We start from the raw sequence: 15,909 nt of genomic DNA, 5'->3' as shown, positions 1-15,909 counted from the left end.
AGGGGACTGGGGAAGCTGCAGCGCCGGCGGCCGGAGGGATGGGGGCAGTCAGAGGAGGGACAGGAGAGGACGGCCGGAGATCGGGGACGTGGTGGCCGGAGGAGGGACGGGACGGGAGGGGATGGGATGGCCGGAGATCAGGGACGGGGGCGGCCAGAGGAGGGACTGGAGAGGACGGCCGGAGATCGGGGACATGGTGGCCGGAGGAGGGACGGGACGAGATGGCCAAAGTGGCCGGAGGGACAGGACGGGACGGCCGAGATCCGGGACGGGGGCGGCCGGAGGAGGACCAAGGGTGGCCGGAGGGACGAGACGGGACGGCACGGAGGAGGGCGCGGCTGGAGAGCCCCGGTGGCTGGAGGAGGGAGGTGACTGGAGGGTTCGGATGGAGGGCTGAAGGAGAGACAGAACGGCCGGAGATCAGGGACGAGGGCAGCCGGAGGAGGGACAGGAGTGACCAGAGGGACGGGACGGGGGGGCGATTGTAGGGCCAGGCTGGTGGGCCGGAGGGAGGGGGGCGGCTGGAGGGGGCGGCCGGGTCCCGCTCGCCGCCCGCGGGGTCCCGCCCGCCGGAGCTGTCCAGCGCCGCCGGCTGCTGAAGGCGCGGGGCTCCGCGGAGCCGCAGCCCCTGCCCAGGAGCGAGAGGCGAGGCAGCTGGGGAGGCGTTTGTCTCTTGACAGGGAGCGTGAGGGAGGAGCAGCCAAAAGCGAGAAACTCAAAATCTCCCAAAGCTGACGTTCCTCGCCGGCACGCAACGGAGAGTGGTGGGAAATCTGGAAGCTCAGGCGTGAGTCGGGACTCGCCACATCATCCCAAGGCTCGTGAGGAGAACAACAGCCAGAGTGAGACACGCAAAGAGATACGAGCTACAAGGGGAGGTGAAGTGAACCGTCTGCCTTAGGGCATCAGGAACATCAGAGTCAGAAGCCAGCGAGTCAAGGTGTGGGCTAGTGCAGCAATTAACAGGACCCACTGTCTGCCCATTAACGGGGGTGTTGGACTGCACAGCCCAAAGGCCTCTGTGAGTCCGGGATATTTTCACAGGAGCTGGCTACCTCCTTATTGCCCTCCTCTGCATTTACCCATCCCCATCCCTGACTGAGACCAGCCTCCTCACATTACCCAGCACAGCAGTCCCTTCTATCTCCTGTTTTAGTTGATCATATTTCTAGACTATTCACTCTCCTCAATCCGTAGGTGGGAGAGTTAAGGGTCAACCAGACTGTGTTTTAAATCCTGCCCTGAAAGGTTCTGCTCTTATACAGATGGAGCAGGAGGTAGTTAATTTGATTTATTCAGATGCTTTCTGATCTTTCCTGCAGCTGTAACTATTGGTTACAAAATCATAGTTTTTATGGCAATTAAATCTCTAACTCAGCCAAACATGACCACTTCCAAGCACTACTGCCAAACCTCTCCTCCACACATAAGAGAATCACAATTTTCAGGTTCAGTGTCTTGGGATCTCCAAGGCCCAGAAGCAATGTTAAACTGGGAATATCCCCTCTCTGGCAGTATACAGCCCTTGTATTTAATCCAGATAATTTGTGAGATGGAATATATTAAACCTGGCACAGGCTTTTATTAGTCCCAAGTGCAATTCTAGGAAGGGATTCCACATTTTAAGGCAAAAAGCAGCTCTTCTACTGCCAGCAATTAACAAACGGTGGCACATCAGGGTTCGAGCATCCAGAGGCCAGCTCTTATTAGATGAGCTTCCAGGAAGGATGCAGAAGAGGTAGCCTAAATGAATGTAGCCTGTCACGTGCCCCATGATTTATAACAAGAATTCAGCTCCACAAATGAGGCTTTGGATGCCTCCCAGGGAGAAGTGCTGTGTATCATATTGTTACAGAGGCTTTTGCAGGTCCAGCCCAAGTCCTCCACTGAGCCCCACTGCTCTCTTTGTTGAATTAATAATAGCCCAAAAATCACACATCACATTGCCTCGCTCACACAGTGGTGAGCCCTGAGGACATATTTTGTTTAGCCTGCTCCCTGCGCACTGAGCATCCTTCGCAGCCATTCCACACTAGTGATTTTTTACATCTCAAAATACTGCTAGGAGCATAATTTCCCACTCAGGCTCCAGATGGGACCCAGGAGATACCGAATGTGAGTGGCTGCTCTAAAACAAAGTCACACGTGGTCAGGAAGAGCTCAGACCAGGAAATCTCCATTTGCCTCCTGTGGTCGGCTATTCCAGCTACTACAAGAAAGGTGTTCGGACATTAGTTCTGACTTCCACTTGCAAACATTCCAACATTTGCACCTTGTCAGTTCCACTGAAGAGTCAGACAAGACCTAAGGCTAAGAAATAAGCAGAGGACCTGACAATAGAAAGCTTCTGCCTCCCTCCACCAGGCAGGCAGATGTACCGAGCAGCTCTGCTAGCCAGGGGAGGAGAGAGAGCCTCATAATTTTTTGCTGGGCAGCAGGAACGTGCTGGTGAATTAACCATGCCCTCAGTTCTATAGGGAATGGTAAGTAATTTATGCCCTAAGGAGCAGGGGGCTGCTGCATGCAGCGAGGAGAGGGAACAGGGCTGTGCGTTCAGATCACGTTCAGTGGGGGCTGTCAGATCTCTTCCATCTAAACCCCTTCATCACACTGTTATTTACCAAGCCCTCTTTGTGCCTGGGGGGTTTACAAATGGAAAGAGAAGAGGTCCAAACCCTGCAGTGCTCACTCCATGGCAGCAGGATCACCAAAACCAGCGGAGCTGGAGGTGCCCAGAACTCCCTCCATCAGACAGAGGCACAAGGGGCTGCACAGATCCTGGGTCTCAGGGGATGGAGGCTGCGGGAACTCGAGGACCTTGGGGAATGAGTGGGGTCACTGCACAGATGCACATGCAGGGCAGAGAGATTGATCTAGGCACAAAGCCAGCGAGGCAGAGGACAGCTGTTGGGAAAATCTGGGCAGCAACAGGAGTCAAGGGGAACAGGGGTGAAGGGGGATGAAGTTTGAAGGTCAGGATTCAAGAGCTTTCTGGTCTCACAGGCGCTGACAGAAGCAGAGCCTTGCATTCACCGAGCTCTACACAACAGTCCTGGTGGCAGTCAGAGCCCAGGTGCTGATGGAGGGAGCAGCAACCTGCTCCATGCAGTCCCCAGCAAGGGGCTGGCTCCCTGCAGAGGCCCTGGGAGAGCCTTGAGCCTGTTTGGGGCAGCTGCCTCCATGGTTAAAGCCAGGAGGAGGCTGTGGGTCTGCATGCAGGGCAGAAGGGATGTCTCCCGCCCCACAGGCTTGAGCAATACCACTGCAGCCTTTCAGAAACACCTTTAGTTATCCCCTCTGGGTAGTCATCTGAGAGGGGCTGCTGCCCTGTGGGCTGTATTTCCAATGGGTGACTGGTCTTGGCAGCTTAGGGACACTAGCACAGTCACCTGGGGTCAGCCAAGCCCCAAATGTCAACAGGTATCACCCTTCACCTCTGTTTCTGTTGCTGCTGTCTGCTGGGACAAAGGTAGGAATTGCAAAACATGACGATTTTCGAAAACTTTCAAGCCAAAGGAAAGCTGCAATTACATGCAAATGGAGGAGGTCCATTGGGCTGCTGCTGAGGACTGAGTCCTGCCCTGTGGCATTTCCCCAGGGACTGCTCTCAGAGCTGGCACACAGGAGCTGAGCAGCGAGACTCTGAACCGAAATTTCAAGATAATCTCTCCAGAACTGAAATTCCAAAGCTTTGCCACAGCTTCACATCCTCCACAGAGCCAGTATGGGGGGCCAGCCCACAGAGGTCAGGAATTACGTGTCTCCTCCAGGCAAAATACATGTGCTACAGATGTCCCAGGCCAACAACAACTGGATTGTGCCCACATATAAACCCATTTCCACCTTAACCAGCAACAGGACTCAAACAGGAGCCACCACAGCTGACAAATACCATGCCTAACACACAGAGCTGGTCTCTGCTGGAGGCTGGTGTGCCCAAGGTGTTATGTAGGAAGGAATGTGCAGGACAGAGTGACTGTTACACTGGGCTAGTGCATGAGAAGCAAAGTACTAACTTAACTCCTTTATTTCTGCAAATTCCCCAGATTGGATCAAACTGAAAAGTCAATCTGTCTTTTAATGCGCTTTGTTTCATACTGTCTGAGGTATAACAGTAGCACTCAGAAGGAAATGGCTCTGGAGATAAGTGAAATTCAGTCTTTACATCCTTTTAAAAGCTCTCAGGGGCAAAGGCCACAAGTGGGGAGATGCCCAACAGAAGTATCTAATCAGGGTGGACACTGAGCTGCTTGTACTACAGCTCCATCTGCTTCGATTTCTTTTTTAAGAGTGTTAAACCACAGAGAAAGCTGTGTATTTACAGCTCTGGAAGCAGCTGCTGTGTCTCAGGACCCCACCGTGCTGGGTGCTAGCTGTGAACGTGCAGGTACCAGCTCTGGGATGCCAAGGAGTGGTGTGATGCTGCTGCAGCAGCAGGGTCGGCTGCAGGATGCCTGGGCACCAACAGGCTCCTGCTGCTGTGGAGAGCAGGTTTGCACCAAGATAATGAATTAATTTCACAGGAACAAGCTCAGGTCCTGCCAGCACAGCACACACAGGGAGCTCCTGCTCGGTGCCGCTCACCCTGATGAGCATTGACACGCTCATCTGCTTCGTGCCAGCCTTCCCTGCCCTTCGCACACACGCTGGTTTTCCCAATGCTGGGGTCACCTCCTGCACCAACCCAGAGCCCCACACAGAGCTCCCAATGCACCTGAGCAGCCTGTGGGTATGTCTGAGGTCAATGCTGGACAGAAACCCACCCTGAGGCTCCCTGTGCCTGAGGCAAGGGAGGGGATGAGTCCCAGCTCTGCTCCTGCCAGAGGGCAGGTGCATGGAGTAGAGAGGTGCTGGCACCATCTCTCCAGGCTGCTCTTGGACCCTCAAAGACCCCCTTGGCTTTCACCTGGCTGTGCCCAGGGAAGTCACCTCGCAGACCTTCTGTCAAAAACTGATGCATGGCACATCCCTTCCCAGACTGAAGCCTGGCTTCCAGTTGGCCCCTGAGATGTAGGGCTTTTCCTACATATTGATACCAAATCTGTGCTTTGACCTTTCTATCCCTTCCCTTCTCAAGAGGAGAGGTACCACACTGCTGCCAGGGCTGGTCCCATTCTCACACATCCCTGTGCTCATCTCTCTTTGCTTTCCTGGGCTTTACATGGTGGCCAGAGCTGAGGGTGCTTAGGAGATTCAGGGGGCTGCAGAGCCCTGAAGGAGAGCTGACCCCTCAGGGTTCCCGGAAGCTGGGACAGGGAAAGGGAGCAAAAGAAAACTAGAAACTTCTGGAGGCTGAAGAATTTCTTGGCCAGAGATGAGTCTCCCTTCGCTTTAACTGGGCTGGATAAAGTAAGTCTCTCTGCACTTTTTCTCACCCCCAGCAAGAGCAATTTGCTGGCTGACATGGCTTGGGCAGGGGCAAGCACACATGACCTGACAGTGTGCCTGCACAAAGGGGAGCAACAAGCTGAGCCTGGCCCTGCCCTCCTTCTGCACAGCTCAAAATGTGGCATCAGCCATGTAAGAAATGATGATGGGGCTGACTGTGGAGCTTGTGGGTGCCCAGAACCCTCTGTGTCACTCCCGTCTACCGAGGCACCGGCTGCTGCCCATGCCCCTGTGCTCGGCTCCCAGCCAGCATGGGCCTGCAAGCAAGATCAGCCCTCCTCTCCAGGCTGCCTCTGGGAGACATCTGAGCTGGGACATTTTTGGTGGCACGAGCAAGCTCTGGGGCTGTGGCAGCAGAACCCCTGCCCCATGGCTGCACCTTGGCATGGGCTCAAAGCATCCCAGCCATCCGGAAACCGGGAATGGGGGACTTGAAAGGTCCCTGGTCACAAGGATCTTTGGCAAAGCCACTGAAATGCCCAAAGTGTAATGTGAACACAAGCAGCTACTGAGGGTTTAATCTTTGTTTTAGTGCCTTTTTTTTTTTTTTTAAAAAAAAGAGTAAGCTTAAATAGGGACTGGAAAAAGCCTTCACTCAGCAGGGAAGGAAGAAAGCTTCCCAAACAGAAGCTCTGTGGAGTCTCAGTTTCCATTTAGAAACCATTAAGGCCAGTGTGTTCATACTTGAAAGTTAGACATCCTGTTCCAGGCTCAGCCCTCTAAAATAAGTGACCCAATTTGCAGAGGTGCTGGGCTTCAGTAGCTTCCCTCTGACCTGGCGGTACCAAGTAAAATTGACTTGATTCCTTTTTTCACAGGAAGAGTTGTTATTCTCTGAAAGAGCCAAATGCTTTTATCTTCCTCTCAGCAAAATATATATGTATAGGGGGAAAAAAGAGTGAATAAGGGACAGTGATTATATAAAGATTTCTTTGGTTCCTGGAATTCAAATATCCTGTTCTCTTCAGTAAGTTCCAGCACACACCTAGTTAACAAGTATTAAGAAACATGCTTCTGTGGGAAAAAACAAACCAAGATCCACTAGCAGAGCTTCAATCTAAATTCCAGTTAATACAAAGGTGACAAGAAGGTATCTAGGGCCTGGTCTGGTGTGCTCTGAAGCACCACATATTCCCAAAAATAATTACACCCTCTGAGCAGTTCTTCAGCAAGCCCCATCCAAGTGAGCTCTGCAGACTAAACTGTGAAGTTCATTTCAGATTCAGGTATTCTAAACTTGTTAAACGCTGTATTAAAAGTTTTCATCTCCAAGTCCCTGATACACGCTCATAGCATATTGCTGGATTTGCAACGAGGGCCCTTGAGGGCTCCCTACATCATCCCATCTTTGCATGTGCTAAAACCAGCTGTGAGCATTAACACAGCCCACTGCACCCACAGCGCTGGCACAACCTCACAGCAAGGGCTACACCCATTCCTGAATCACAACTGCAGTGCTGGGCCACAGGCGTGCTGTCCCTCCTGCCATCACCCGGGGTTTGGGGCGGCAGGCAGAGCCCCCCACACCCCAACCACATGGAGGTTCCTCGTGCCCCAGCACAGACCAGTGCAGGACCTGTTGTCCCCTGGGATCCAGAGACCAGGGTCCCCTTGGAGAGCATCCTGCACGGAGCTGTGCGCAGCGGGTGCCCGGCACACAGCCACAGCCCTGATTACGGCCTGATTAGTCTTAATGACTTCCTCCCTCTAAATGAGCATTCACAGCTATGGAAGGAGCGGAAGCTTCTCTCCTCCCATAATAGCACACGATGTGCTGAGGGGCTTACCCGAAAACGGCAACCCTCCAGGGACAGTGGCAGCTTTTGCTTCACTTCCACCTCTCACCCTCCTCCATACCCAGGGTACTCGGACTGGACCTCTGTTATGGCCATCTCCTGGGTTTCCCTCTCATACAGCCCCCCATAGGACCCTCCACCCTGGAGTACACCCTGAGGATGGCCAGCAGATCCCAGTTCAATCCCTGCCACTGGCCAGGACTGGACTCAGGCAGGTCCCAGTCGTGTAATGCCCAAAATCATAGTGGAAGAGCCAGGTAGAAAGTGTAGCCATGGGGGCACAGGACATCCCTCCAGCAGCGATGACAGCAGATGCTACTATGGTGGAAGCTGAAGGCCTTCCAGACACCCCCAGGTTCTTCATGAGGAGAACTTCCTCCACGTCGCACACATCCCTGCTGAAACCCGCCCGTGCTCGGCCCTGGATGCCTCACCAATCTACTCCCCACCTTTTCCTCCTCCTCCTTCTCCAGCAGTGTGGCAGGGCCACATCCTCCCATTTTTGGCAAGTACCTTCCTCTTCTTCCACATGTTGCATTGATGGGGTATCTCCCACCTATGTGACTTCAGATGCTGCCTTTGCAGCAGCAGCAGCTACATCTCTACTACAGCCAGTTCAAACACCAGCCCCAACACCTCTCCCTTTGATGTTCTGGGGGTCCCTCCAGCAGCTCAACACCCCAAAACCAGCAGCAGGGTGCAGCCCTAGGGCTGTGGTCTGTGCATCTGGGCTGGCTGGCGGGCAGCAGTTGGTAACCCAGCTGGAGAGGAGCAAAGCGCAGTCCTTCAACTCACTTCTCTAATTCCAGTGTTATCCCTCGCTGTATTAACGGGATAGTCAACAAGAACAAGTGCACAGCCCCTGTCCAAGGGATTCACATGCTCAAAGAAAGGTGGAAAAATCTTACAGGTGAATAAATAAACTAAGGAGACAAATGTCCTCAGCTGTCCACTCCTAAATGAACTCGATATGTTTTGTGAAGGAGCACTGAGAACATCTGACCTTCCTCAGCTCAGTCCAGGGCGGCAGCAGGACATGGGATGCTCCAGGATGGGTGAGGGGAACTGGCTCACTCATCATCTGTGTGTTAAAGCATAAGTTTCCCCAGGAAAGGCACAGGGAAGGGGGAATGACCTTATAAAGAATTATCCAGGCCTTGATTCCAGCTGAGGGGCAGGACAGAAACATCGAGTCCATCACAAACATCAGCTGCTTCCCAGGTCCGTGGGGCAAGGGGCCGAGGGTGGGCGCAAGGCTGGGTTTGGGGGAAGGAGAGCAGCTCAGTACCTGGTTATAGCAACTCAACTGGGTGATGACGGCAGGATCACCAGATGGAGATGCCCAAGAAACAAGCTGAGAGGTGAAATCAGATGGAGGGGGATATATTAGGAACAGACACGCAGATTTACACATCGTCAGTGAGGAGGTGACAAACAGGTCTTCAGAAGGGGAATCAAACTGTCACGAGGGAGTGGAGTGTGATGAGGAGTGTCGGAGAGGGAAGACTCTCTGGGACTCCGGCTGGCGGGAGGATGTGCTAGAAGAGATTCTGGAGGTGGAAGGAGGACAGGGGGACCACCAGTGACCACAGAGCAGAGGCTGAGGAGGTGGATGGGGTTGGGATCAGACGAGCACTGTGTTCAGCAACGGAGCCAGACGAAGGGCAAGTTTCACTACAGTTGCATCTACATTTAGGTTGCCAAAAATACCTTTCACAGATTGGCTGTCTTTAATTAAAAGGATGTCTCCTGTGCTCCTGGCACGATACAGAACTCCTCCTGCCATGCGGGGCTCTGTGTGGAAGCTCTGCGGGGTGGCTTTCCCGTGGGACAGCTCTTCTTCTCCTGCATCCTCCCGTGTCCTGCCAGTGCAGGGCAGCTCAGGCAGCGGTGCTCCCCTGAAATGCCCCTCCACGGTGCAGGCACAGAGCAAAGAAGGAAAACTTCACCCCCTTCCTGTTTTGGCTTCTCTCCTTCCCTCCAAACACGGAGAACGCCTTCCTCCTCTCTCCTCCTCCACGTTTCAGTGCAAAGATTTAGCTAATTTCTTCTATGAATAGCACGGGAGTAGCCATAGCAACATCACCCTGCCAACCTCACCACCTCCACTGCCTCCGTGTCCCCAGCACCCTGTTCCTCTCACCCTCCCTCGCACCTCCCCAGGGAACATCTGGGGCTTCAGCCATTTCCCACAAAACAACCTGCATTTGGCTTCCCACCTGCCCTCTTGGTGCTCTCCCTCCTTCCTTCCAGCCATACCTGTTCGTCACTCAGAATCCCAGTCTGAACCCCCATGGCTTCTCCAAGGCTCTTTCCCCTCTGCCACCCAGGTCCCAAGAGACGGCACCCAAATCCAACAGCACCCAAGGGCTCAGGGAGGGCTGGCACTCCTGCCAAGATGTGCTGCCCTGTGCCCACCTAGTGCAGGTAATCTCCCAGGGCATGGGAGGAACGTAACAAGCAATATTTGTGCATCGAAACCCACCAGTGAACATCAGTGAAATACTCGCTGCCAAAGACAGACAGGGAAGACCTGTCCCACTCCTCCACCTGCCTGGCCCTGGAGTGCCTCTGCCAGGGGTGTGGGCCACACAAGCCTGGCATGCTCTGGGCACTTGGAGGTGGTAAGGGAGTTATTGTAATGCTGCTCTAACTCCCCTCTGCATCCTCCTGACCCCCCAAGAGAGAGAAAGGAACCACAGAGAGAGGGGGCAGCAGGACTTTACATTTCTGACCAAGAAGAGCCAGCAAACCTGGGGCAGCCCTGGGGGCAGAGGGCACTTCCCAGCCACATGCCAGGGAACTGCACTGCCCTTGGCCCCTTCCCCAGACACCCCAAATGCATGTGAATACATTGGTGAGACCCTTGGGATTCTCATGGGGGGCCTCATTCTGGTCACTATGTCCGGCACCAGGGACCTTGGAGTGAACTAAGACATAGAGCTGGACATTCCCCGAGGAAGGGAAAAGCATTGGTCACTTCCAGGCCCTCAGCAGACAGAGCAGTGCCAGAGAAGGGGCTTGGGCATGGCCAGGCAGCTGAGCACCCCTCTCCTGAGAGGCTGTGGGTGTTTGCTGTGTGAGAGGAGTGGTTTGAGCAGTCTGCTCCTCTAGTGCTGTGCATCAGGGATGCTTCCCTGGATCATGCTGCCATTCCTCCCCCAAAGCCAGGAGTCCTCCTGTCACCCTAGTCTGGCAGGGGAGGAATTGAGTCCCCCACCAGCAAGCAAGGGGGGACAAGGAGGGCACAGGGCCAACGAGAGGGATGGTGATGGAAGCAATGGAGGACAGCAATGACATCAAGTGCAGGGACTGGGAACTAATGAACAAGGAACATGGATAGATAAGGGAGAAGAAATGGAAGAGATCTCAGAGGGGAGAAGAAAAGCAAAGCAAAAAAAATGAGAAACATAGAGCTCAGAGATTTGCCCCCTCCCTCTGGTGGGGATTAGGTGTTCTCAGTTACTGGCATTGCCTAAGCAAGCTAATTTGTGTCCTAGAGAAGGGGAGAGGCAGGAGGAGAGAACAGAAGGGGCACTGGAAGTGGGAGGAGGTGCAGGTTGACGTTGTGACCACGCCGTGTGTTGGGCAGCACGTGTGGGCTCATCTTATGTGCCGTGGAGCTGACAGAGGGTTTGTGAGTGTGCCATGATGCCAGAGAACATACACCACCATATGCAACTGAGAGCACGCTTCTATGTTGGAGCACCAGCATGCGCCTCTCCTCTGATCGTGTGAAGAAAGGGGAGAAAAAAAGGCTTAAATGACTGGTGGGGAAGCTCCTCAGGAGGTGAACAGATCCCTCTTTCCCGGGAAAGCCTCCTGGCCCGTGCACCCCTTCCCACCTTGGCTGCTGGAAGTGCTTCCAGGGACAGGGAGCTCATTTAAAGGGGCAGCCCTGAAAAATGGCAGCCCTGCCTCTAGCTGAGGTTCTCCTGGACACAGAGGCTGCCTGTGGAGAGATCGCTTTGCATCCGCAACATCCAGCCAAATCAACCCAGAGATCAACATCTCCCGGCCTCCCAGAGACAAACCCACTTGCCTGGGCACAAGACATGCCTAGATGTTTCTGTGTCACCACCTTTTGTCCCTCTGCCCACCACTGGACTGGGAAGAACATGGATTCCTCATGGCTCAGGCACTTTGCACCCTTGGATCAGAAGCACAGTGTTGCTGAGGTATTTGCTGCAAAGCTTTACTCACTGCATACATTTGCTCCACACCAGGGAGCAACGCTGCCTGCTCTGATACAGGCACTGCACATACCTCACACGTCATATTCTACATGCAGACCCTGCTATGCTCACATAGCCTCAAACACTGGCATCCTCTGTTGCTTGTGATACTGTGAGGAGCTTTTGATTTTTTTTTAATTTTTTTTTTTTTCGTGTTCAGAAAGGCTAAGGCAGAGCAGAGAATCCCAACGCGGACTTCCCGAGCAGCCCAAGCTCCACGGCAGCACCACAAAGAGACAATGATTTCTCTTCCACCATTGCTAAAACATGAAAGGCTCCCCTGCCCAGGCTGCCACGGCAGCAATGCAGCTGGCATCACTTCCTTCTCACACTGCTTGCAATCACCTTACCAGGAATCCTGGGCCGGACCTTTCATGCAAGCAGGAGTAGAAAGGAGAGAGCAAACCTGCTTCAATTCTCTCCTCCTACCCAGCTCCCCGAGCTTGCTGCTCTGGATGGAGGGAAGGAAAGAGACAGCGAAGGAAAGATGGAAGAATGCTTGCCAGGAATCAGCAGGCGAGAGAGAGCTGAGGCTGATTTTGATGCAAAGAGTGGCAGAGAAAGGGACAGAAAGTAGGACCAGGCTGATAGGAAGGTGGCTGGGTTTTTGGGTGCCTTCTGTAAATATCATCTGAGCTATCAGCTTTTAATCTAATTATTTCAACCAGAGCTACAGACTGAGACAGTAATGAAGAAAAAGCAGAGGAAGGGAAGAAGAGGGTTGTGTTTGCCGAGGAGAGAGGAGGAGAGAATTCCCATTGATTCCCGTGTGTCTGCCTGCTACAGCATCTTGAAATAATAATTAGAAGGATCAATAAGAAATCATGTGAGGTTTGAAGATAATGAATGAAAGAGGCAGAAGAAGCAAACTGAAATGCCTTTCTCTCAAGCAGGGTAAATTGTTTTTCAGGCAGGGTCTAGCCTCCATTTTAATGCTTATCAAACAGATCCAACCATTTTCTAAGCTGGCTTGTGGGTTCAGAACAAGACTGGTCTCTCCATTTAGGGGAGAAAGAGAGACATAGCCTGAGAATGGGTCCTGGAGAACACTAATAAAACGAATGTGTGTGGGAAGAAATGGAGGCAGTGAAATGGGGTAGAATGCACACAGCACGCCAGCGACCAGAGCAGGGTTACGTAATAATCTCGGGGAGCAGGGACGTAGCAGCAGAGTGAGGAAACCACAACTCAGTGGAGAGTGGGTGACAGTTTGGGAGCGCTGGCAAGCAACGCTGCGAACCCACGAGGCTGCCCAGCGGGCAGCACGCACCATGCCTGCTAAACACAGTATGACGGGATGCCCTTCATGCTGCCAGGGCTTCAGGCAACGGCACCGCAAGCAGCACGGACCTCAGGTGGGGCGTCCAAAATACATCATGCCCGACGCCCACCTTTCGCCAAGCAAGATCCATCTGGCCCAGCTCGACCCTGGGGAGGCTGCTCCAGCGCTGAGCTCCTATGCCGGGCAGGACCGCGGCAGCCAGCCCGAGCAGCGGCAACACCAACCCAACCGACTCCGACGCCAGCCCGAGAAACGACGGTCAACCGCAACAACGCCGGCACCCAGCCTCGGCAGTGCCAGCATCCAGCCCCGGCAGTGCCAGCATCCAGCCCCGGCAGTGCCAGCATCCGCCCGCGACGCCCCGGCGATGATGCTGCGCCCTGCCGCGAACCCGCCACGGACCCCGGGTTACCCCGACAGCCGCTCGCCCCGTCCCGTCCCTCACCGGGGAGCCGCTGCCCGGGGCTGGCCCGTACCTGCTCGTACCAGTCGCGGCTCGAACACGTGCACTCGGGCCACCAGCCCGGGCCGCTCCCGTTCACCTTGGTCGCGCTCTTCCCCGGCGGCGGCGGCGGCGGCTTCAGCGCGGAGGGGTCGCGGGCGGGGGGCCCCAGCTTGGCCTTGCCGCGGGCGGCGGGCGCGGCCCCCCCGGGCGCGGGCAGGGTCTGCGAGCCGTACCCGCCGTAGCCGTATTGCTCGTGCTGCCACTCGCCGTACGAGGGGGGCTCCATGCGCCGCAGGGCCGCCATCCGCGTTACCTCGTAGCACTCGGGGCACTTGCAGCAGTGGTGGTGCTTGTGCATCGCTGCCCTCACACCATAGAGCCGGCTGGGAGGGAGGGAGGGAGGGAGGCGGCGCGGAGGGGCGGAGGGAGGTAGGGAGGGAGGGAGGGATGCTCAGGGGGCGGCAGCGGCCCCCGCCCCGCGCAAGGCGCGCCTGCCGCCTCTTCGCCCGCTCGGCGCCCCCGGCCCCGCGGGAGGAGAAGGAGGAGGAGGAGGAGGAGGAGGAGGAGGAGGAGGAGGAAGGGAGGGGGATGGTGTTACAGCGCGGCGATCTCCGCGGGGTCGCGCCGCGGCATCGTCCGCAACGCCGCTCAGCCGCGGGGCAGCAGCTCCGACCCGCTGCGCTGCATCGGGCGGCTCAGCGCGGTCCGGCTCGGCCCGGCCCGGCCCGGCTCGGCTCGGTGCGGGAGCGCGGCACCTGCGGCGGCGCGGAGCATCCCTCGCCCCCCCGCCCCCGCAACGGCCAATCCGCGCGGGCGGAACCTCCGCGCCCCGCCCCGGCGGGGGAGCCGCTCCCCGCGCTCGCCCCGCGCACCGGGCAGTCCCCGCGCCGCCCCCGCGCCATCCAGGACGGACAGAGATGCTCCGCTGCGCTGCCTCGGGCATCACCTTGCGCCTGCCCCGCAGCCCGTCCCCGCCGCACCGGGCAGCCCTCGCCGTTCTTCCTGCAGCCTGGCAGCCCTGCCAGCTTGGTGGTTGACACCCAAAAGGGGTTCAGTTCGCCTCAGATGTGGTCTGCACTGGAGTATGAAATCATTTTTCCAGTCCTGAACTGGTCGCTAGGCTGGTAGCAGCATCTCTCGTTGTGTCTCCATGTGAGTTCTCACCCTGCTTTGCTGGGAATGTTACCAGCACCCTGGGGATGCTGGTATTGCCCCTGGAGCCACAGGTGTATTGGGGATGTAGAAACACTGAGGGCCTTTGCTGGACCTTCCACATACTGTCATCAGGGGATGGTAAAAGCAGAGCAGAAATGCCTGCTGGTGCAGCAGGGCAAGGATGCTGCTCCCAGTGCAGCTCAGGCAGTCCTTCACCTCTTACACAGAAGTGCAGGACTGGAAGAAGTTCAGAAGAGAGTCACACAGAAAAATTGAAGGGGAGGAAAAAAATCCACTACAAAAAGCAACACCTGACCACCTGAACCCAGCTTCCTAATGCTTAACAGTTGTAATAAACACGAGGTGGGTGAAAAACTATTCAAAGCAAGGTACATAAATACGTAGAAGAGCAACGAAATGTGCACAAGAGGGCTCCTGCAGGGTATGGGTAAAAGACAGAAGCAGGAGGGAGCCACAAATTCAGCCACAAGACATGGTAGTGCAACACCCCAGTTCAGGTTGCAAGGTCTGCAAGGCTCCTACTGGCCTCCTGCAGCTGGTGCAATATGGTCCTGGGCACGAGCAGGGCTGCGGGAGGAGGAAGCACACGATGGATGGCCAGACAAATGCCCCTGCCCACTCCTTATTTCTTTAGCTCCTTAAACTGCAATACAAAATTACTTCTGCACTTCACCTCTGCAGACAGAGGTGCTCCTGCAGTGTTTGCTCCCAAGCATGCAAGAAAGTGTTTCTACCTGGCAGAGCTCAGTGCTACAGGACACTGCAGACCCCAGGAGCTCACTAGGGCGAGGAAGGATGGGATGCCTGCAAGCTTGTTCAGAGGTAAATCCATGAAAACCTGTCCGTGTGTGCACGGCAGGAAAACACACAGTGTTGGAACTATCAGAGAGCTTTACGCTTCAGGTTTTAAGGAATTAGAGTCATCTCCACATCTTCTACTTGTGCCATCTCCCAGAGCACATGGTGCTGGCCTTGCAGGAGGATGCTGGGCTGGCAAGCCCTGTGCTCTGGGAGATGCTGCACTTCCTTGACAGCCCGTGTGGACCAGGGGGGTAGGGCATGTTACCCATGTGGAGAGGGCATCCTGCAGCAGGGAGGGCAGAGGTGGGAATGATAGGAGGGACTGGGGCTGAGATAGGGGTTTGCTGCACCAAAGCAGAGCAAAAAGCCTTTTAGAAATAGGTAGGTGGTCACTGTCTCCTGCATGAGAGCAAAAGGACAGGAATTCCATCTTGGCTACCCACCATCTCCCACTCTGAGATCTGAGTCACTTCATCAATAAGAGGTACCAGTAGTATAGCCATAATTAATTACTGCTCCATCCCAGCTGCAAACCTCCTTCCCTTCATGGTTCCCATCCTGGGATGGTATGGCTAGCTTGCAGGAATCATGCAGTGGCCACCCAGTGAGGCCCCCTCCACTACCATGAGCCTTCTCCAAAGCCATCTTTGGGCCAAGGCCAGTCAGGAGACCCATATCTGGATGAGGCTGACTTGGGTGGGAGGAAAGCACCAGGGAAGGGCACATGCAGAGTGTGTAACCCCAACTGCTCTCACCTGCCCTGCTCCAGATACATCTCTTTTCACT

General features: G+C 55.2%; 1 protein-coding gene across 6 annotated transcripts in view; it reads right to left on the bottom strand.

Moving 5' to 3' along the window:
• The window catches only part of DLG3 (discs large MAGUK scaffold protein 3), a 52,314-nt gene extending 38,496 nt beyond the window's left edge, over positions 1 to 13,818 (bottom strand). For 4 of the 6 annotated variants that reach the window (XM_032701830.1, XM_032701832.1, XM_032701833.1 and 1 more), the window contains exon 1: positions 13,178 to 13,818. In XM_032701830.1, coding sequence (XP_032557721.1) covers positions 13,178 to 13,504 — 327 coding nt within the window. In that variant the 5' untranslated portion in view covers positions 13,505 to 13,818. The remainder of the gene's footprint in view (positions 1 to 13,177) is intronic. The other 2 variants (XM_032701829.1, XM_032701831.1) reach the window with 1 other exon arrangement.
• Between the last annotated feature and the right edge of the window lie 2,091 nt (positions 13,819 to 15,909).

This window comes from Chiroxiphia lanceolata, chromosome 14, assembly GCF_009829145.1.
Source record: "Chiroxiphia lanceolata isolate bChiLan1 chromosome 14, bChiLan1.pri, whole genome shotgun sequence".
NCBI classification, from domain to species: domain Eukaryota; kingdom Metazoa; phylum Chordata; class Aves; order Passeriformes; family Pipridae; genus Chiroxiphia; species Chiroxiphia lanceolata.
Note: the sequence above shows the minus strand (reverse complement) of the source record. Positions and strands in the feature narration are given on the sequence as shown.